General features: G+C 33.0%; 2 protein-coding genes across 2 annotated transcripts; one reads left to right on the top strand and one right to left on the bottom strand.

The window, feature by feature from the left end:
• Window positions 1-11,441: 11,441 nt before the first annotated feature.
• Window positions 11,442-13,516, top strand: LOC115720664 (cationic peroxidase 1). Its single transcript, XM_030649827.2, has 4 exons — window positions 11,442-11,763; window positions 12,313-12,504; window positions 12,595-12,760; window positions 12,852-13,516. Exons 1-4 carry the CDS (start codon window positions 11,503-11,505, stop codon window positions 13,238-13,240), a joined length of 1,008 nt encoding a protein of 335 aa, XP_030505687.2. The 5' UTR covers window positions 11,442-11,502; the 3' UTR covers window positions 13,241-13,516.
• Window positions 13,517-16,811: 3,295 nt separating this feature from the next.
• Window positions 16,812-17,773, bottom strand: LOC133034367 (uncharacterized). The gene is made up of 4 exons (XM_061109437.1): window positions 17,539-17,773; window positions 17,401-17,454; window positions 17,001-17,347; window positions 16,812-16,856 (listed from the first exon to the last, which is right to left on the bottom strand). The coding sequence occupies exons 1-4, from the start codon at window positions 17,771-17,773 to the stop codon at window positions 16,812-16,814; spliced, it is 681 nt and encodes a 226-aa protein (XP_060965420.1).
• Between the last annotated feature and the right edge of the window lie 6,023 nt (window positions 17,774-23,796).

Here is a 23,796-nt window from a genome sequence, read left to right as displayed (position 1 = left end):
TGTTGGGACGGAATTACGCTTGTTTTCTATGTTTTCAGGTTCTTTGGAATAAAAGAGGTCTCGGGTGCAGAAATTCGTTAAAAGATGTGCTGAGCCGAAGAAAACACAACTTCTGAGTAATTGTGCACATCTGGCCGCGGCTAAACACAACCTGGCCGCGGCTAGATTTCGAAAATCTATGAAGCTTCAGTCGCCGCGGCGATGAAGAGGCTCGCCGCGGCCATTTAAAAGATACAAAGAGACCCCTTATTTTCAACTATCTCGCCGCGGCGAGAGGAAGCTTAGCCGCGGCGAGATCCCGTACGGACCAGGGGCATTTTCGTCCATCGAACCCTAAATTTCAGTTATAAATAGAAAACTGCGATTGGAAGTCGGGGAGAGCGATCAGAAACCCTAAAATACAGCTGAGAGCAGCAGGAAGAGCACAGAGATTGAAGTGAAGATCCAGAGTTCATCCACCAACAGTTCTTTTCTTTATTCCTCTTTTATTTCTTTATGTTGAATATTGCTATAGGAATGGTTATGGATTTGTTTCTGAACTAAATTTCCCATTTAGGGAGGATGATGATTGTTGTTTAATGTTTTGCCTAGTTAATGTTTAATTACCATTCCTCAATTCTTGTGTGTGAAATTATCTTAATTTGTTCTTAATTTCATGTTTAAGATTGATCACCTTGTGCATGCTCTATGATCTCAATTCGAAATCTGAAAAGTGAGAATTGAGAATGCTAAAATTAAGATAATCAATGTTCTATGTGAAACGAAAGTATTTGCATGACTTATGTGACGAGTAGATTATTACTTAATGCTGATTTCATGTTAGTTTAATTAAGGAATTAATTAGATAACATGTGATTTAGAATCTAGAAGATCTGAAAGGAGCTAGGTTATTTCATAATCTGTCATTCACTTCAAGAATAGGATAGTAATTAAGCATTAACGATTTGGGTAAACAACAACAGGATTCTCCTCCCTATTATCTCATCTTGCTCAACTTTCAATTGTGTTATTAAGTTTTCTGAATTACTTTCATACTTTATTATTTTTAAATCATAATTACTTTTGATCCGCCAGATAGAATTATAAGTATAGTTTAGTGGTATTTAATCCAATTCCCTGTGGGATCGACCTCACCTGTGTGAGATTTACTACTTGATTGCGTATACTTGCGTAGTGTTTAAAAATACCGCAACACACGTAGGTCTTTTGGCCTTCCAGGTCGTTCTTGTACTCCATTTGACCTAAGTATTATAGCTGTCTCCTGACCACGAGTTCGTGAAGGTAACTCATGTGAGACCTCCAAAATAAACTCTAGATCGTCATGGGATGACCAGTTCCGAGAGTGTTCATTCATAGTGTTGTAATGGCTAATTCCCTCAAAGTAGTCTTCAATAGGATCACAAGTGTGGAGAGAATTGAATTGGTTGTTTAGGTTTGATTCTTCTTCATGAACTTGAGTGAAGTACTCATACTATTGGCCATTGGGGCCACGAGCAAAGTAACGGCACAATTCCCCCCTTTCATCTCGAAAATACTTCCGAGTATGAAGCAACTCATTGGTCCTTCCCTGTTGGATTTTGTAGTCTCTAGTTTCGAAGTAGCGTCTCCTACTACTTCTTTCAAGATGAGCAGTAGGTCCCTTTCCCCTTGCAAGGTCTCTAGGCCTGGTTTCTTGAGAACGTCAATGAGGACTTGGTGGAGGAGTCCTGTTAGTTCTCTCGTTGTTACGAGGTCGTTCAACATCAGGTGGAGGGCCCATTTGTTGGTACCCTCGAGCTTGAGTCTTCTCGGGCTCTTGATTGAAGGTACCTTCCCTCTGAGAGGTCTCCATGCCTAGTGTTTTCCTAGTGCCTACTCGGTTACCAAGTGTAACAGTGTCGTTTCAAGCATTAAGGGTTTCGCCTTGGACACTAGTTCCCACGTGACCAGCTGGTCGACGGGGCTTCTCTCTCACCAACTTGGAAAAACCTCTTCGGGAAGTAGTTTCGTGATAAACTTCTCTAATTTGTTGAGACAGGTTAGCTCTCTGTTGTTCCCACTTAACGTGTTGGCTTTCAACATTCTTCTAATTTTCCACGAACCAGTGTTTAAACTAGGGGTGTTCGCGGTGCGAGTGGTGCTGTTTTGACTATTTTTTCAAACCAACCCGCACATGCGGTTTTTCAAATTTCCCAAACCGCACCCGCACCACAAAATTAAAAACCCGCAAAAACTGCACCGCAAAAAATAGTGCAGTGCGGTTCAATTTTTGTGGTTTATGCGGTTTGGACTATCACTAAATAATTAAACTATCACAAATACAACAAACTTTGAGCAAAACTTGTCAAAATACTATAGGGCTTGAAAAAAAATATTAAGTGTCAACAATACAATAATTAGTAGACTTTAAGTTTTTTTTTTTTTTGAAAGAATAGTAGACTTTAAGTTGAATATTCACATATTGGACCTAATAAATATAAAAATTGGTATTTTTATAATATGCGGTGCGGTGCGGTTTGAACCGCATATTAACAATTCAAAACCGCAAACCGCACCGCACCACACGGTTTAGGAAAAATTCAAACTGCGACCGCACCGCAAATAATTTCAAACTGCATTTTTTTGCACTGCGGTGCGCGCAGTTTGAGCGGTTTGGGCAGTTTAATGAACACCCCTAGTTTAAACCGTTCATGTTGCTTTATCGAGAGAGTCTCACATGTGTTGTTACAAGCTAGCCACAGTTTGACTGAGCTGAGCTACCTGAGGATCGATCTCCTTAGGGTCTTCTATCTCCATGTGTGGCTCCCCAGGTGGGATCCGGTCGTTGGTGCCTTTCTTGGGGGCAGTTTGTGGTGGCTTTAGAGGACGAGTTGAGGAGCTAGTTTTAAGGACTGTTCCCTAGCGCTTGGGGCATAGAAGTCGTCCCAGTTCCAACCCCGTCAATTGGCATGCCCCCAGTTGCTTGGCCAGCTGTTGGAGTCTGTCTGTCAACACCTGTAGAACATGTTGCCACCATCTTGTTTGGTAACTTTCTTAAGTTATGGCTCTCAATGAAAGCACGAAAATATTAACTCATAATCTGGACTAGACTTCTAAGCCACAACTACTCGCTAGATTGGTGAGAATAAAAAAAGTAGCTAAGTAATTTAGAGAGACACAACCAATTTATAGTAGTTCACCCCTATATCGCGATAGTAATGGGGCTACACCTACTTCGAGTTTTTATTTCTCATGAGATGAGAATTACAACAATAGACTAAGTATAAAAAACTCCAAACTCTAGAGAGAAAGTCTAGAGAGAGAAGCTCTGACCTTGTGGGTAGTTTTCTGAATGTGAAAAATAAGTTAAGGGAGCTCTCCTTTTATAGGTGAAGGAGGCCCACAAAAATAGGATAAAAATAGAAATAAGTTGCTTTCCACTGTTGATAATGATCTAACGTTGAAAAAGAGCTTCTAGTGGTGATGGCAAATTTTTGGTGCCCGATGGGTCCCGCTGCGGGTAACCTGAGGCTTATTTTTGTAACTCCCTTAGGGATGAATTTTGATGATGATAGCTTTAGAATTGCGACTGGGGTGTGAGGCATGACTTGATAGAGAATTTAAATGGCTTCAAAACGCAAGTTTAATCATGCCAATTGGATAAAAATTGAGTGAGTTATGACCGTTTTACTAAAGGTAGTCCAGGTCCCAACGCCCAGGTTGACATCTTACTGTTGGAAATTATTTTACCAGGATCTTAGATCTACTCACAAGTATGTTGATTAACACCCTAAATATGAACTTTCTAAAACGATGAAATAAACACATATAAAGTTTAGTAAACCTTACATTGGGTGCAGCGGAATAATATGACTCATTTCATTCAGATATCTAGCCCTTGATTCCTTTCTGTAGCAGAGCATTATCAATATCTGAACCTGGATCTCTTTCTCTGATTCTTTAGTGCTGAAACTCCTTTTTGCTGAAAGTCTTTCTTCACGATCTTCCTCACTATGATTGAGGTATCACTTGTTGTGTGTGGGCACTACTCTCACACTAAGAATTTCGAAATTGAAGAGGGAAGGAAGAGAGCAAGGTGGCGGCTAAAGATAGGGAGAGAGAGAGGCTCAATTTTTTCTGAATGAAAAAGTAGAAAATTTAAGTGTGTAAATTTCCTGAAGCCTTCACTATCTATTTATAGCATTCCACTAGGGTTAGGTTTGAATTATTTGGAATTAAAATAATAAAAATATCAGAGGTAAAACCCTACAAAAGTGGCCGGCCATGCAATGTGGATTTGGGCCTCACTTTTTGCAATTTGGCAGTTTTATCTTTTCTGCATCTGATTTTCTCAAAAACGCCAATTTTCTAATTCAACTATTTAAATGCCAATTCTAACTATTTAATAACTATAAATAATTATTAAATAATATTTTAATTTATCATATTTATTAATTGAACCATACAAAGTATCATAATTAACAAATATGCCCCTAAAACTCTTTCTTTACAATTGCGCCTTTACTTAGTGAAAAATTCACAAATAGACATAGTCTAATTTGAGAATTATAATTGATTAATCAAAACCAATTATATGAGTCTTACAAGCAATATTATCTCAACTAGTGGGGGGACCATGGGTCTATATAACAGAGCTTCCAATAAGCAGATCAAGAGTTTATAACCTAAATTCACTGACTTATTAATTCTTCGTTGAATCCACGCATAGAACTTAGAATTGCACTCTCAGTATATAGAATGCTCTATATGTTCCACCATATAGACACATCATTAGTTATTCATTGTTATAATCCTAATTTGATCAATGATCCTCTATATGAATGATCTACACTGTAAAGGGATTAGATTACCGTTACACCCTACAATGTATTTTATCCTTAAAACACTTAACCCCGTATAAATGATATTTCAGCTTATGTGAAATGAGATGTCCACCATTTATTTTCGTTTGGTCAAGCTCGAAGGAGATCATCCTTTACTTACTATTCGCCAGATAGAAGCTATAGATTCCATGTTCATGTTAGCGCTCCCACTCAATTGCACTACCGTGTTCCCAAAATGTACGTATCACCCTGACCCAAAAGTAGGCTTAACTAACAAATCAAAGAAAACGAATAGCCTCTCGAGATCGAGCCTAATCATAACAGGATTAAGATCATTTGATCTAGGATCAACTAGGCGATATTGACTTGAATAGATATTACAGTAAGTTTAATAAATCTAAGTCAAAGTTCAATATCGGTCCCTTCCGATGCATACTCCATGCATCCAACCTGAGCTTTACTTTAACCAATGTTCTGGAAAGAACATAGCATTTCTCCATATGCAAGTAAACTCTTGTTGTAGATTATCATATCAGTAAAACCCTGTGTCTGATAAATCTAGGAAACTTTATTCACATAGTCATGTTTACTTTCCAATGTGTTGACAGCACAATAAACAGGATCAAGTATGTGAAAAGGGTTTCAGATGAATTCATACATTATGTACATATAATCATGAAATAAATCATGTGAACCATGCAACATTAAATGTTATTTCTGATCTATATTAATAAATAAATCTGATTATATTGAAATGAGTTTTATTTAGGGCATAAAACCCAACACTTACGTCAACCTGGATGCTGGGTAAGTGTAGAAACGTCCAAGGAATGTCCTTTAAGATGCCTAAGTGATATTTTGACACCACTTAGTCCATTTATAGGTTCTGGCAAAGCTGGTCACCAGTTCTCGGAGATGTTGTTAATTTGCAGAAATGCGAGACTCGAAACTTTTCATTTCCGAGAGTGCTGGAAATGAGAAATGCAAAGTTGTGAATTTTATTTTTCTAACTTCATATATCATTGTATTTTTGAAAAACTAGACAGATGGTCGAAACGACATCATATTCGAATAAGCAGAACCCAGCGCACCAAGCCTTTTGTTAACCTGGGCGCTGAGCCTTTTCCACCGAGCTCCCAAGATTTTGTTTTTGATACTTCCAAGGCTTCTGAACTTGAGGACGAGGTCTCCTCCCCTATTTTACCATGTCAAATTCAATGCTCACATCAGATTTGATCTTTGGGTAATTAAAGGCAGCGTCCTAAGCTGATTGTCAACCTGGGCGCTGGGCCCAGTCATAAGTCAACTTGGGCGCTGGGCTCTATTTCCAAGGACTTGAGTTTGTGGTTTTCTCCTTGAGTTTACTTGAATCTTCATTATTTTTGATGACAAAAGAAATGGCCAGAACACTTTTTGCTGAACTTGACCGAAAACAACCCAGGTTGACAAAATGTCAACCTAGGCGTAGGGCCCAGCCCCAGGTGTCAACCTCGGCAATGGGTCCCTCTTTTGGCCTTTCAGAAATTCCATTCAGTCCTTGGAAATAGTTTAATCTTAATATTTTCTGAAGGTAGAAAAGATGCTCAAAAGAATTCCTGAAAAACTCCATTTTAAATGGCCAGGTTGACAAAATGTCAACGTAGGCGCTGGGCCTTGGTATTTGTGCCCATGAATTGTTGTTTTTCCTCCAAAAGGACCTGTTTCCCCGATTGATGAAGAAAAATTTGATGCAAAAGTTGGATCTCCGATCAAACACTTGGAAGGAACCCAGATTGATAGATTGTCAACCTAGATGTTGGGTGCTTGGGGCCCTGGGGCCTCAGGTGCTCAAAAGTTAACTTACTCTGATTCTGATTCTGGTGCCTCAAATATGTTCATGGTATGTCTAGTTGATGTCCCAATGCAAGGTTTGACCACTTTTCACTAAGATGGTCTTGAAATCTAAAACCTTAATTGAGGATGCCAACTTGAGCGGTGGGTGAAATCTTAAGTGATCCTAAACTTCTATCCCAGAGATCCCGGAGTTAACCTAGGCGCAGGCTAGGGTCCCCTCCTAGGTTGACTGCTATGACTCGGGTCTACTCAACTTCGTGACGTCATTCTTCATGCCACGTGTTAAACATTAATGTCCACGTCATTAGAAAAAATTTCTGAGTTAGCAATATATGAGTCATATGTGGTATAATTTTAAGTATAAGCATTGTCCACACTAAAAAGAGATATTATAATAATAATAATAATAATAATAATAATAATAATAATAATAATAATAATAATAATAATAATAATAATAATAATAATAGAGAAACATACATTTATAAAATATGTACTTAAGCCAAAATATTATAGGTTGACCTTGTCATGAAATGAAGGCTTTAATATGCTTCTCTTGTTAGATTTTTTATTTGGGTTTACATTAAATTTTATTGGTTTTATTAAAACTTGGGTTAATTGGATAGTTCTTTACAGTGTTAGCCCATATTGTTGGTGATCAATAGTTAATGAGCTTAGCATTTGTGTGTAAAGTCTAGGTAAAGCAGAAGTGTGAGCTTTTCTAATTAATTGAAACATTTGATGAGCAGGCTCATACCAACTAGGGTTATGTAGCTAAGTTTTCTCCCTAACTCCATAAATACATATTGTCTAATCACAATTGTATACTTTTGATAATCAGATAAATAATAAAACTGTCGATTTAGAGATCTAGGGAGAAAGACATAGTTGATAGTATTGTATCAAATTACAGTAATTACTATAGATCAATCACGTACGCATATACATAATTAATATATATTATTATCGTGTTCTATATATATACAAATTAATAGATGGGTTTATTATTAATTTTTCTAATATCTCCTTCTAGTGCAAATGAATCTTTGAAGAACGTAAGTGGTTAGCTACACATTCTTATTAAACCCACCATTTTTTTTTTCAAAAAAAAAAAGGAGTTATCTTTATATATATATTTGAGTTAGTTTAGATTAGATTTTGATAGTTTTGAATTATATTTTAAAAAATTAATTAATTAATTAATTGATTAATATTTATAAAACTAATAAAATAATGAAAAAAATAAGAAAATTAAAGAGAAAATAAATAAAATTATTTGGAATAATTTTAAACTGCCACCAATTTATTCTTCTTCTTTATAAATAGATTATATATAAGTAATGAATAAAGTCACACATACATACTTATTCGTGTGATTGGTCACTCAGTAAAATAGTATTACTTATATTAATAATGTGAATCATGTTGATCAAAGAATGATAAAAGCTTGGTAGATAATTATACTTTCAAATGATAAAAAGTGTAGGGTAATTCTACAATAGTCACTCTAAAATTGGGCTTATGAGTAGACACCCTAAATTTTGAAGGGCAATTGGTTGTAATGTGTATGTCCATTGTATTTTTGTATAATTCAACACATTGAATCTTTAATCTTATTTTATTAAGAAATTAAAAAATTTAAATAAAGTTAAAACTTTAGAGAGAGAGCGAGAGAGAAGAACATGTGATTTGATTCAATTTTTTTTTTTTTTTGAAGATTTTTGTTTGTTCTCTCTTGTCAACCGATTTTCCTTTTCATTTTATTTGCAAGCATCAGTGTTGTTTTCTTTTTCTTGTTGCGTCATTGTACATTTGAGTTTACTGGTTATCATTATGAAACGATTTTTCAAATGGCTTTACAAAACTTCTACATACACAAATAAATTTCATTGAGAATAATAATTAATTATACTTTCAAATACATCTAAAATAATTATAGAAAGATGAGATTATTTAAAGATGAAATCCAAAAAATCTCTATCGCCGCAAAATATTTCAATCCTTTTTTATTTTGTTTTTTTTAATCTGAAAATCTTTTTTTACTGAGAGATAATGATCCATATACTTATTGGGCACACTAGTGTATTTACTCACTAGAATCTCCTGTAACACTTCTAACAAAATCTGACCCCAAATTTTTAATATTCTGCCAATAAACATACCCTAAAATGAGTGAAAGGAAATGAGTCATCAGGAAAAGAGTGAAGAACACGAACAGATATTTCTTTTTTAAATATAGTTTTAACTAGGTGAATCAATCATATAATAATTTAGGGGTTTGATGGATTTATAGAAGTTTTTATCCACTACATTGGAGCCCATAATAACCCACCATTCATTTATTACTTGTCTCTAATTATAATTTTAGATATTAGCTGTACTAATGCACCCGTTTTAAGGGTGTTCATTATAGAATTTTCCAAAAGGGTAAATTTATTCAGAAGAAATAATATATACGTCAGTTTTGTTTACCAGTTGTGTTGACATTAAATTATTCTGAGGATAATTTTGTAATATCATGTGTTTTGGATAGGGATAAAAATAAGAGAGTTCTATTTGGGTCCTATAAAATTATAAATACACTTCATTATTAAAAATATATAAACTTAAATAATTTTTAAAAATTACTCTTAATATTTTTTTTTAAAATTTTTTTTCCTCACATTATTTTATGTTAATTTCAATACTTATTTTGATTTCATCTTCATAATTTTTTCTAACTCATGTATATATTTTTTTATTTTTTTCTAAGAAAATTTCATATAATTTTTTATTTTAATTTTTTTGTCATAATATTTAAAATATACTTTATTTTTGTTTAATAGGTATATTTTTTAAGAATATAAATTGAAAGAAAAAAAAAAACTTAGTACAATTAAAGATATAAATTTTATATAAAATAAAAATTATTAAAATAGGATGTTTTTAAAAAATTTTGAGTTATCAATAAAATTTTCCTAAAAGTATAATATTAAAGTAGCGTGAATACATAATTAATAATTTACTTTTCTTGGTAAGTGTAAACTAGAAGTAAAATAGGTAGTGTGATTAAGAAACTTATTATATTTAGTATGAGGAATATGTGTTAGAGATTTTATTACATTCGAAGAAAATTAAAATGTGTTATAAATCTATTGTAAAATAATACAAAGATTAAAATAAGAGATTGATTATATATATGTCATATATATACACTATATATATTACATATATATAAAAGTAGAAGAAGAAAAATACAACACATATCATATAATACACATATATATAGCAAGAAAAGAATATATATACACTCACTCACAACTTTAAATGTAGATTAGTAGGAATCACCATGACTTAAACAAAATATTACACCTTTATCCAAAAACTTATTATTTCTCCTATCTTTAAAATAGCGTTAGGACATCACTTTAGTTTTAGTATATGGTATACATAACATTATTTTTATTTATAAATAATTTAATTTGCATTACTTAAAGTATGATTCAAAGAGTGTTCCAATATTATTTTTTTTTCATGTACAGATTTTTTAGAAACAAAAAAAATTAAATTATGAATAATAATTAATTGGCAGTGTTGAAAATATGATCGGAACAATTAGTTGCATTAATTTTTTTTTTTATTTAGCGTGCAAATAGTTTCACATTACAAATTATTAATTTTATTAAAAAATTTATATATAAAATATTTATTATAATTACAATATACAATGTCAAACAAAAAAAAAAAGTTAAAATATAATTTCTCTAGAAATCGAAACAAAAAATGTCATACAATTCTTACTTTTAATCAGAATAAAAATTATGACTAAAAGTGAAAAAATTGTGACTAATTATAAATTATCATTCTTATGTTATGACTTAAAAAGTCGCTAAAAGTATTAGTCATAAAAATTACAATTTGTTGTGACTAAATGTAGTTTTAGTCACAATATTTGTTGTGACTAAAACTAAATTAGTGACAATTTGTGTTTAAATGTTATGTTTTAGTCACAAATAATTTTTTGTTGTGACTAAAAGTCACATTTATAGTCACAAAAAATTTATATTGTGACAAAAAAATTATCATTAAAAGTAGCAGTTTTTTTATAATGAATAAAAACAAGAATGATGGTGAACTTCCTAAATTCATATACTTCTTGCATGTGTATTGAATTTTGACATTGCAAGAGAGAGAACAAGAGGTAGTAATCACTACCTTAAACTTATATAATAATGATTTTATATTTTTTTTAATCTGTCAATGGGATATACATATAGTTTTACTTTAATTTACCAATATTAATTCCTATGAAATAAATACCAATTGTCGTCAAAGAGTAATTAAACTTCACATATGTAATTAACAATGGTTAATCTGAACAACTTAGACTTTGCAATCCCTAAGATATGATCATTGAATTAATTAATTATTTTCTTATGTCCAATTGGCCGTTCCCTTTGTTGATTCAATGAGGGAAGATTCTAAAGTTTGGGGCACTTGCATATAACATTGTACTTGCAAATTAATAAAGCCTAATAATGCTAAGCTAACCATATAATAATAAAATTTAATATTTTGACCATATATAGATTCCCATGCCAAATATGTTCACACAAAATACATATATAATCGTTTTGACTAAAAATACATGAAATTTTGGTTTCCCTACACTACTAGAATGATATTGGGGTTAGGTTGATGAAGGCTATTTTTACTATTTTAAAGAAGAAAAAGAAGAAACAAACTCATAAGCTTTGACTTCTTACTTAAAGCATATTGTATTTTAATGGACACTATAAGATCGTCTATATATAGTGCATGTACTACATTTAGTCTTGCAAACTTCATCCACACATAGAAATTATTAATTCTCCATATATTGGCAGATATGGCGTTGAAGTCATTACACTTATCCAATGTTAATATTTCCTTTAAAAGACCATTACTATGCTTATTTGTGTTTGTAGTTGTACTTGTTGTCAACTTCAAAATGGGTTCTGCTGATGATCAGTTGTCCACAGATTTCTACAACTCAACATGTTCAAAAGCGCTCTCCACCATCAAAGCCGTCGTAATAAAGGCAGTCGTCAAGGAACACCGAATGGGAGCCTCCTTGCTCCGCCTTCACTTCCATGACTGCTTTGTTAATGCAAGTTCTTCTTCTTACTATTTTATTTTGAATTAAACGTTTATATATTACAATGTATAATTTGGGACTCTCAAACTCAAAACCTCCAACACGTACCCTTTTATAGCCACTTGAACTAGCCTCAAGTGGTTAATTTCTTCTTCTTACTATTATATCTTTACACTATCTTATATATCTCAAATTAAATTGCCATAGTTTAGCACACATGAAAAACGTTACACTTACAACTTTTCGAAAATTTCAAGCTTTGCTATGTGAGTTGGAAATTCTCATACAAAAAAGAAAAAAAATTATCATAATTTGGTCACAACAAAAATTGCTAGTATAACTAAACAAAATATTTAGTAACAACTCATCATGTATGTAGTGATCCATTAAAAAAAACTTGGTTTTTAGTAGCAACAAAATTTGTAGCTAAAAGTTAAAATATCGTGATCAAAAGTTTTAGTCACAATTTTTTTTAAGGGTGTTGTGACTAAAACTCAAGTCTTTTGTAGTGTGATAAAAATTTGTAATGATGGCTAACTTTATTTTGTTATATATATGCAGGGCTGTGATGCATCTATTCTATTAGATGACAGTTCAAGCATCAATGGAGAGAAGACATCAGCACCAAATGTAGACTCAGTGAGAGGTTTCGATGTAATTGACACTATAAAGTCTAAACTCGAAACTCTTTGCCCTGGGGTCGTTTCTTGTGCAGATATACTAGCCGTTGCAGCTCGTGATTCTGTTGTTCTAGTATGTACAATATACTATGTTTCGAATATTATGTATATATTAACATATAATATTGATATTGATATTATAATTTCTTTGATATATATATAGTTGGGGGGCCCTTCTTGGAAAGTTGAGTTAGGAAGAAGAGACTCGACTAATGCAAGTTTCACTGCTGCAAATACCCAACTCCCATCTTCAATATTAGATCTTGATGATCTCATAACTACTTTCTCACTCAAGGGATTCACAGAAAAAGAACTCGTTGCTCTTTCAGGTATATGTATATATTTTGATTATAATAATATAATGCATACTTACCACGTACGTACATTTACAATTGTGTGTATATATGTACAAATATGCAGGAGCTCATACAACAGGAGAAGCTAGGTGTGTTATGTTCCGAAACAGAATCTACAATGAGACTAATATTGATTCTTCATTGGCAACATCTTTGAAAACAAACTGCAGTTTAAGCACAGATGATGATGACAAGCTTTCTTCACTTGACAACAAAAGCCATGTTATATTCGATAATGGTTATTACAAGAATTTGGTAGAGAAGAAAGGGCTTTTACATTCAGATCAGCAACTCTTTAGTGGGGGCTCAACAGATTCTCTTGTCACCACTTACAGTGAAGATGCTGATCAGTTTTATAACGATTTTGCCAATGCTATGATCAAAATGGGCCAACTTAGCCCCCTAACTGGGACCAATGGTCAGATTCGTACCAATTGCAGGAAACCTAACTAATTTATTAAAATACATTAATAAAGAAATAATATAATTATTATAAAGAATAATTTATCATTATTATTATTCTTATTATAGAGCTGTTTGAGAGATTTTATAGTAGAGATGTGGTCAATTAATGGTTGTGATGTGATGTCTTCGGTTTAACTATTTATTTTGTGCGTGTTTAATTTGTTATTGAAAACTTAACTTTAATTACTATGTATGGTGTGAGAATGTGTAGGCATAATATCATGTATTATTGTTCTTAATTTCTAAAATAATTAATTAATGCAATTTGTAAAGCTTACACTACACATACATATTATACAACTACAAAGTCATAGTACTCTTATTAGTTTGGTGCTTGATATATATGTTGATTACTCAAATGCATGTTCACCAGAATATCACAATCAGTTCCATTGATTGAGAAAATTTTCATTGGTTTCTTCTCACTACTATTAATTTCATCAAAGCTAAGCCAACAATAATTGACAACTATAATAGATTGGCAGCACTGTATAAGTTGGGAATTTTATATAAATATACTTCAAATTTAAACAAAATTATCTCAAAACAAATTAAATATTAAAAAATATCGCGTCACATTATCATATATATACCTGATTCAAATTTAATTATACCAAAATATAAAAAATAAAAAAAAAATTCTCAATTCTCCATTATTTTTTATTTTTTTTAAGTATTTCACACTAAATTTTTTGATTACCAATGATACTAATAATATACTAACTAGTTACTTTTTATTTATATATATATATATAAAAAAAAATAACTGCAGCAAAAGTTTCCAAAAACTTAGGGTTGATGTAAATTAGTCCCCAACATCAAAAATTGGCAGTAATAGTCCCCAAAGTGATATTTTTTGTAAGTCCATTGGTCCTTTTTAACTGATCCGTTAAACCCAAATAAAGTGCCACATGTCAATTTTTAATTGGTCCAAATAATAATTTTAATAAAAAAAATTAAAATAATATAAAAATCTACAAAATATATTTTAAAATCATAAATTTATTTTATTATATATATATTTCTATTTTTCATTTTTTTTTTCTTGTTCATCTTTTTCATCAATCCAGCCAACCACGAGAGTTCAACCAGAGCACCACCACGATTCGTGGCCTCCATTTTAGCCTGTGATAACCGGAGCACTACCACTATATATCGTGCACATCCAAGAAGGAGAAAAGGAGAAAGACGCACAGAAAAGGGGCTCAAGGGTGGAAGGTCAAGGTTTGAGATAGACCTTCATGTTTCTTGTCATGGCATGATAACCATATTCCTTGTGAGCTTTCGATCCACATCTATCTAGATAGTAAGTCAACCGCACGACATAGTGTTAGGTTATTTTTAGTATTAATTTTAGATTAAGTTTAGTATATTTTTAATTTAGTTTTAATTGTGTTTGGAGCAATTTCACGCTTGTTATCTTTTATTTTTGCAGATTTAAAATAAAAGAAGATTAGAAAAATATCAGAGGAAAAAGATGGGAAAAAGATAAAAATATCTCACAAAAAGATGATATTTAAAATAGAGAAAATTGTGCAAGAAAATAAAGCTAAAACTTCAAGCTTGAATTCGACTATCTTCTGATTAGATTTTGGAAAGCGTCAAAATATAAAAGTTCTAGATCTCTCTTTTATCTTTCTGGAACATCTTGAATCTTCCAATTCCAAGTAATATCGAGAGAGTTATGGTCAAAATACTATCAGTCAACGCAGCAGAAAAAATATCTCGTTTGAGGTTTCCCAAAAATTTAAATCCGAATGGAAATTTAAACATGTGCATTTTTTCCATCTTTTTAGGCCTTCAATGCCTATATAAAGGGAAAAAGGGAGTTGATTTCAGCAAGCAATTTCAGAGAGAAATAAACTGAGAATACAGATGCGAATTGGAGAGATAAACTGCAATATTGGAGACATTCTTCAAAGAGTTTTCAACATTCTTCTCTTCTCTATTTTCATCTCTTTTCTTAAAGTTAGTATGTGTGATTGTGCTCTCATAAACATGAATAGCTAAACATTTAATTAGGGTTAGATGGAGATTGTTTAACATTGTTTTATGGATTTAATATAATTTATTTTCCCCCTAATTTCTATGTATTCTATTTCATTTGTGCTTAACTACTTTTAATTGCCTGATCACCTATTAACTATCTATAATTTTGATGCGAGATCTAAGAAGTAAGTGTCAATTATGTTATGGTGAAATAGAACTGAATTTCGATATAGGACGAAAGTACCTATATGGTTTAGATAGCTTATAGGGTTTCTGTGTTTAATGCTTGTTGCATGTTAAATTTATCACGAGAGTAGAAAGTTTGCATGTAATTGAGATTTATATATCTGAGAAGACTATAAATTACCTTAGTAAACCTGCTATTGCATAGAAATTAACATTAGGAAAATAATCATATTAGGCCATAATCAATAGAAACAATTGAAATCGAAGTCCTAGTTTTTATTAACTGTCAATTTTCTTTAATTATTTGCTTCTTACTAGTTTTCTTATTTTTAATTCTTTCTTCATTTTTATTTAACCAAATAGAAGTAAAAGTTTAATTTTAACGTACTTAACTACAATCCCTGTGGGATCGACCTCACTCCTGGTGAATTTACTACTTGTAACGATACGTACACTTGCGTGTGCAAAATATCACAACACATAGTGTAAAAGACACTTAAATATTAAGAGCAAAATAACGAATAAATAGTTACTTGTGATACTTAAATGTAAAAATATTAAGTCATTTATAAAAACATAAGTTACTCTACTCATCATCAAATCAATGGTTACTCCATTTATAAGAAGCCTTATCCGATACTATATGTTGTATTGTCTTTTTTTTTTTATCAAAGGGGAAAATTCTCATTAATCAACAAGCAAATTACAAGCAAAAGCCCAAAAAGGCTTGGCACCCAGCCAAACTACAAACCAGACTCAGGCTAAAATTCTATTAATTAGCCTTTGGCTAATGGTATCTATCTTCCTTTGCCTATAGCTATACAACCTGTATTTTGCAATCTTTTTAATCTCTTTTACAATGTAAGTCACCACGTAAGCACTATCATCATGTATACATTTATTCCTATTCATCCAAATAAAATATACAGCAGCAGCCAGCAAAAAGATCACAATTCTATCCCTTAAACAGTCACCTGTTGCTGTCAAAAAATTCCTCCAGCAGCTGAACTGAGTGCTCCAAGCCTGAAAACCCAACCATTTGAATATCTCATCCACCACCAGTCTTGAGAACAAACAATCAAAGAATAAATGTTGATGACTTTCGGCTGCCAACCCACAAACAGAACAATCGGGGTTCGAAATGTTGATGTGGAAGACAGCCAACTGATCTCTAGTGAGGAGTTGGCCATGCATCGATTGCCATAGAATGAACCTGTGTTTTGAGATATTGAACCTACCCCAAACAGCTTTGTGGTACTTATCCTCCTCACAAGTCACCAAGCTATTATAAAGTCTTGTAGCCTTAAACTTTTTCAAACTTTCCAGCAGCCAAAATTTGTTACTGATTGAAATCAATCCTAAGATGGCATAGTTTTCTCCAGTATCAACTAGAATCCTGGACAAGCTTGTAGGTCCAAATGTCAACTCCCTTCAGATAAATAACATTAACCCATTTGACCCATAAAACCTCATGCTTCTTCATAATAGCCCACAAGTACTTCGCCAAAATAGCTTTGTTTCATTTAGCCCCTTCCTTGAACTCGAGGCCACCAAATTGTTTAGGTCTACATACCTTCTCCCAAGAGCCTAAATGAATTTTACTTCGATTCCCATACTGACCCCAGAGAAACAATCTATAGTGCTTCTCAATCTCCTTGATTACACTTTGGGGAAGAGAAAAAATGTTCATCCAATAATTTCTCAAACCAAGTAATACAGCATGTATAAGTTGGAGCCTACCTGCATAAGAAAGATGCCTCGTAGCCCACAAATGCAGTCTCTTTTTAATCTTGTCCACAATGACTCCACAATCTTCCATTCTCCATTTGGTAGGTCTCATAGGCACCCCTAAGTATTTTAGAGGGACCCTACCTTCCTCAAGGCCAATCAATCTGGATATCTCATTCTTGGTTGTCTCATCTACCCCCCAAAGTAGATATTTGATTTAGTAAGATTAATAAATAAATCAATACTCTTACTAAAATCATTCAAAGCAACCTTCAAGTGGTTAACAACCTGACTTGTACCTTTGCAAAACAAAATTAGATCATTTGTAAAGCAGAGACTAATTAACTTTAGGCTCTTACAAAGAGGGTAAAATCTGAAGGTACCTTCATTAGACTCTTGCAGCAACCTTCTAGTAAGAAATTCCATAACCAACACAAACAAGAGAGGCGAGATTGGATCCCCTTGTTTGAGCCCTTTTTTGTCTTTGAACTTGCCTTGAAGCCTACCATTCATCATTAGATTATAAGATGTTCCTTTTAAACATGTCATAATCGAATTAACAAACTTAGCAGGGAAGAAGAGGCAATTCAGCCATCTTTCTAAGAAGTTCCAATCCATCGTATCATATGCTTTACTCAAATCGATCTTCAAAGCACAACGAGAGGAGACACATTCTTCCTATTGTAATTCTTGATAAGATCCTGGAAAATCAAGATGTTATGAGCAATTGATCTTTGCTGAATGAAGGCTCCTTGGTTCTGGTTAATCAGGCTCGACAAAACTTCAGCAAGTCTTGAACACATCAATTTCGAGATGCATTTGTACATAGTAGTACAACAAGCAATCGGTCTATAGTTAACTGCACTAGAATAAGGGGTATTTGTTCTGGGAATCAAGGAGATTGTAGTCTCATTAAATTCTTCTAGAATGTTTCCTGTGTTGAAAAAACTCTGGATAGCAGAACAGAATTCTTCACCCAAGATAGGCCACATTCTCTTGTAAAATTCCGAGCTAAAACCATCAGGACACAGGACCTGGCGATTTTATGCTGTGAATGCTGAACATTGCTTTCTTGATCTTTTTCCTCGTGAATGGACGAATTAAAAGCAGATGCTGGTCCAAAGAAAGCTTATTTCCAAACTCAAGGCAATGAAAAGATTGGTGATTATCAGGCCTAGCACTACCCATGTAGCTAGTAAAATGATCCACAAAATGCTTGACCACCTCTGAGTAATCATCAACTATCTCTCCATTCTGATTCTTAAAGAAAGCTATTCGATTCTCCTCTCTTCTTTTTTTGATGCACGCATAAAAGTATGCATTATTCTCATCTCCCTTTTGCAACCAATTTACCTTGCTCCTTTGTTTAAGGAAGCTATGAAGCATTTTATCTCTGTTACTAAACTCCTCTGCTGCTGCCCTTTCAGCCTCCAATAAACTGAAATTCCCAAGATCAACTTGAGCTTCAAGCCTTGAGCTTAGGTAATTTTCCTTGGCCTGTTGATAAGTGATCTCCACATCTCCCACTATCTTATTAAATCTTCTGAAAACATGTTTCAGCCGAAGGCATTTGAGATGAATGGCCAGAAGACCTGATGCTTTTATCAGTTTAACCCAACTATCCATTACTACTTTAACAAAATCTTCATGTTCAGTCCAGTGATTATAAAACCTAAAAGGCTTAATCCCAATGTCCTGAGTGATTGCAGATGAAACTATACAAGAGCAATGATCAAATAAAATTTCCCAACTCATATTGACAAAAGAATTAGGAAACAAATCCAACCATTCTTCATTCTCGAAAACATGATCAATTCTTGAATAAATTCTATCTTTTCTCCCTTGATTGTTGGACCAAGTATAATGCGACCCAATTTTCCTTAGGTTGTCAGCCAAGCCCAGAGCTAACCAGTCATTAGCATCCTCTATTTCAGATCTAGTTATCCGGTTCCTCCCACTCCTATCACCAAAATCTAAAACTACCTTAAAATCTCCCATTATTATCCAAGGTTTGGACATAATAGGAAGATTAGCCAAACCACTCCATAAACTTTTCCTATCTTCCCCCACATTAGCACCATAAACAAAAGTAGCTAAGAACTCAGTTTTGTGACAGACCATCTTGACTTGAATATGAATAAACTGAGTTGCCTCTTCTAAAATCTTAACCTAAACAAACTCCTTCTTCCAAATAACTAAAATCCTCCCTTCAATGATTGGACTAGAATAAAAGTTCTAACCAATGAATTTATTGGACATAGTATCACTAATCTTAGAGCCTCTCATTTTAGTTTCAATGATAGCCCCTAAACTAATTTTTTCTTATTCGACACAAATCTACCACTGCCTCTTCCTTCTTATTACTATTGAAGCCCCTTATGTTCCAACTCAATATATTGCAACTATCCATTAGCAATTTCACCAATATTAAATTCCATTTTTTCACCACCATTTTGAACCATGCGGAACATTTAATGAATTGTTCTCTTTCTCATCTGCAACTACTAACTTTTGCTCAACTGTCCTCTTACTATGAATTGTTCTCTTGGGAGTTTTCCATTCACCCTTAGCATCTCCACTAACAGTAGTCTTCTCGGCTTGCAAAGGCTGAATTGTATCTTCTTTCCCCGGTTGTTGCTCTGTGGCAGCAACCAATTCAGCATTAGTTACCTTGCTTGATATCCCTTCTTTTTGCACTGGTTTAGTCACCTTCTTATTGCCTTCAGCACTCTCCTTCTTCCTCCTGTAATATGCCATTAAATGACCATAACTACGACAATTTTTACACTGAATCGACAGCCATTCATACTCTACAGACTGCTCAATCAACTGCTCATGCTCATTCAGAAACTCGATCACTCTTAAAGGCTCACCAGAGATATCCATCTCAACCAACACCCTAACAAATTTCACCATTGATCTCTCCTTAATGACTTTATCCGTCATTATAGGTTTCCCCAATGTACTCACAATTGCACTAAGACATTTGGTGCCCCAATATTGTAAGCCAATATCATATAATCGCATCCAAAGAGGAACCGATTTCACCAAACTAAGGGTTGTTATATCAGTTGTCCATGGGCAGATTATAACAGGTTTTTTGTCAAATTGCAGCACACCTTCCTCCAATACCAGGTCACGAGTCACTGTATCATTGAATTTCACGATTATGAAGCCTCCATTCATCCTCACAATCTGATGAATATCTAGCTTGCCCCATTTCCGTTTAAGGAAGCCCTCAAACACAGCAAACGGTGGGTTAACCCCAAACACCATACAAACAACAGCCGTATTTGATAACTCTAGAAATTAGAGTTATTTTTCACATTTTTTTAACTAAAAATTGGTTTAGTTCTTAAGTTTTTAATTAATTTAGTAAGTTTTTAATTATTTTTGAATTTATTAGCTTTATTGTAATTTTATATGTTTTTGTGTGTTTTTATAATTATTTTATTATAATATGTTATGTGGTATTTATTTTTAATTTTATTTTAATTTTCTAATTAATATTATGTATTTTTAGGTGTGTTTGTGGAATGAAATGTGGGATTAAAATGAAGAAAAAACTTAAGAAAATGGGCCAAAAAATGCAATTTTTAGAAAGAAAATCACATCAGCCCAAAAAGAAGCTCACTCTCGGTCAGCTCTTTGACCCCATCTGGACCGTTGGTTGACTGATCAAACGGCTCCCATGTGTGCGTGTGCTCCACCCGTAGACAGCAGCAAGTGGGCATCAGAGTTGTCCCTGCCAGCTGGTCCCGCCTGGAGTTACTCTTTCCACCAGCTCGCGCCACGCGGCCCCTTGGTCCCCACTTCCGTCAGCTTCACCTCCAACAGCAGCTCGCCACCCGTCCGCACGTCAGCCCCAGCCCTCCAACCGCAACCTGCCAAGTGTCTTGCAGAAGAAAAACAAAAAGGAAAAAATGGTTGTTTAAATGTGATACATCTAGCCAAATAAATTACCATACAAAAAGCCAAAATTCTCATTTTCTCCCACAACTTACACCTAAATATCAACTTTATTCTCCCAATTATTTTCACCTAAATAAACATTCCTAATTTATTTTTACCCTATCTTTTCACTATTTTTCCATCCAAACAAATATTTATTTTTTCCAATACTCTTACACATACTCTATTTATCTATTCTCTTCCCAACACTAATTAAATTAATCATTTTATTTATTTATTTTGATTAATTTAATTCTCTAATTTTGCCTATAAATATGGTGTTGGAAGACTATTCAAAACACATCTCTTCACCCCCTAAACACCTCTTCAACCCAAAACACTTCTCCATTCCACACTCTTCATTTTTACCATTTTCTTTCTACCATTTTTACACTTTGAAGAGCATGTCAAGTATGTTTATCTTTTGTAATTTTTATCTAGTTATGAGCTTCTAATCTTTTTTTCAAGATTATTAAGATGATGATGAAGCAAAATGTAACTAGATAGTGTTTATGTTTGTATGTTGATTTCCCATTTGTGCTATAAAGTTCATGGATTTTTCTATCAAAAATATGTCTTTTTTATCTTCAATATCATGTATTTTTGATTGTTAAAGCATATTTCCACTTAGTTCTTCATTATGCAAAAATATAATACTCTTTGATTAAATGTCTTTCATTAAATTGTTTACATCTAATTCTTAGAATAGAAGTGTTATATTTTGCCTAAACATAGTTTCTTTGATTTTGTGTAGTTTCATTAAATTGTAACACATTTAATGCTTAGAAATTATACATTTTATAAGTGAAGAAAAATCCTACCTTTTTGAAAATAACTTGTACTTAAATGAAAAATATATTTTAGAAAATATGGTGAGATTTATTTCAACTATATCTAAAACTTGGGAATCAATATACTTATAAATATTATTAAACTTACATTTTGTGGATTCTAATATCTTAATAATCTTATTTTACACATCTTATTTGAAAATCATTTTCATAATATATTTTAGAAAATATGGTGAGATTTATTTCAACTATATCTAAAACTTGGGAATCAATATACTTATAAATATTATTAAACTTACATTTTGTGGATTCTAATATCTTAATAATCTTATTTTACACATCTTATTTGAAAATCATTTTCATACTCACTCATCTTTAATCTTAAGTATTTTAGTTACTTGTCTTTTATTTTATTTTGCAAAACTAAAATCCCATCAAATATTTGGAGCTAGGTTAGAATATTCTTATTTCGTTTGAAATAGTTTCTTTTGATGTTAGTCAACTCCCATGGGTTCGACCTTGCACTTACATGAACACTATATTCCGAAACGATTCGTGCACTTGCGAGTATAAATATTAAAACACTCACTTTTGAGGACAACAGTATTCCATATAGCAGCTTGATCTTTCACCTCTTCCAAATCAACTTGAGTTATTTTCTTCCCATTTTTCATTATAGGTTCAGTATAGGAAAGCTTAGGTTCAGAAAATGAAAGCTTACCTTCAGTAAAATGTTTTTGTTGAGAATTCACGAGCAGATCGTCCTTCTCGACTTCATCTACCCAGGTGTCCTGCCCATCAATGTCCTTCTCCGTCTCCGAGTCAGATTTCAAATCTGTCTGAATGATATCCTCCATTCACAAAGCCATCTCCACCAGGTTAGCTTCAGTCGATTCATCCTCTTGCTCAATCAGATTGTCTTGGATTGAAGGGGAATTTGTTAGGTTCAATTTGATTGCAGGCTTCCGTATCACTCTCTTCTTTTTCGCCATGAAAGAGAAGAGCTGATACTCACGCCCCATAGACTTTGTTTTATATGTTGTATTGTCATTAGTGTAATATTTTAATATTAAGTTTAATACATTTTAATTCAATAAATATTATTGAATAAAAATACTAACTAGTATTCACATCTTAAGGTACCAATAGTAACACTTAATTGTTTGTAGCGTTAAGAATTAACATGGTAACATATTCAACACATTCGAGAAATATGGGAACATGTTCAGCATCAGCACATTACTTTCTTGTGCTTGGTCAAATTTTAGCATATTATTTTAGGCTATTCCGACAAGAAATCATCATAATTTACCAAATACTCATAGAAAACCAACCTAATCTAGCTTATCACATGTGTCCAAGATTGATCATCTTGGGCAAAAGTAGACACTAATAAAGATGTAGTACAGACTTTTTGTTTAGGAGTAACTTCGACAGAAAAACCAATAAATACAGAGCTACAATTACTTAAAATTATCTTGGAGGAATTGCTCTCCAAACCAAATCCTTATCTAAGCCTAATGAATCTCTAGCTAAATTACACACCAAAACCAATAAAGTACAGACTTGCTATCGTATTCGTAGAGGTAGGCAAATAAATTAGTTAAGCCTGTGCTTTGTTTGTTGACATTGTTTTTGCCGATACCCTAGCTCTATATAAAAGCTTTTTTCTCACATTTTCTTCTATACCTGTCACATACTTGAAATATGTACATGAAGTACACATGACATTACTACTTATTTTTATACTAACCACAATCTACTAGGTGCAACTAGCTATGAATTGAGCTAAGATCAACTGTTCATCATCAAAGAGAACTACATCTACTAATAAATCCAGATATTTAGATTGTAAAACATAACAAATTCAACATTGAAAACAAAGCAGTATTCCCCTCA

Source organism: Cannabis sativa, chromosome 2 (assembly GCF_029168945.1).
Source record: "Cannabis sativa cultivar Pink pepper isolate KNU-18-1 chromosome 2, ASM2916894v1, whole genome shotgun sequence".
Classification (NCBI taxonomy): domain Eukaryota; kingdom Viridiplantae; phylum Streptophyta; class Magnoliopsida; order Rosales; family Cannabaceae; genus Cannabis; species Cannabis sativa.
Note: the sequence above shows the minus strand (reverse complement) of the source record. Positions and strands in the feature narration are given on the sequence as shown.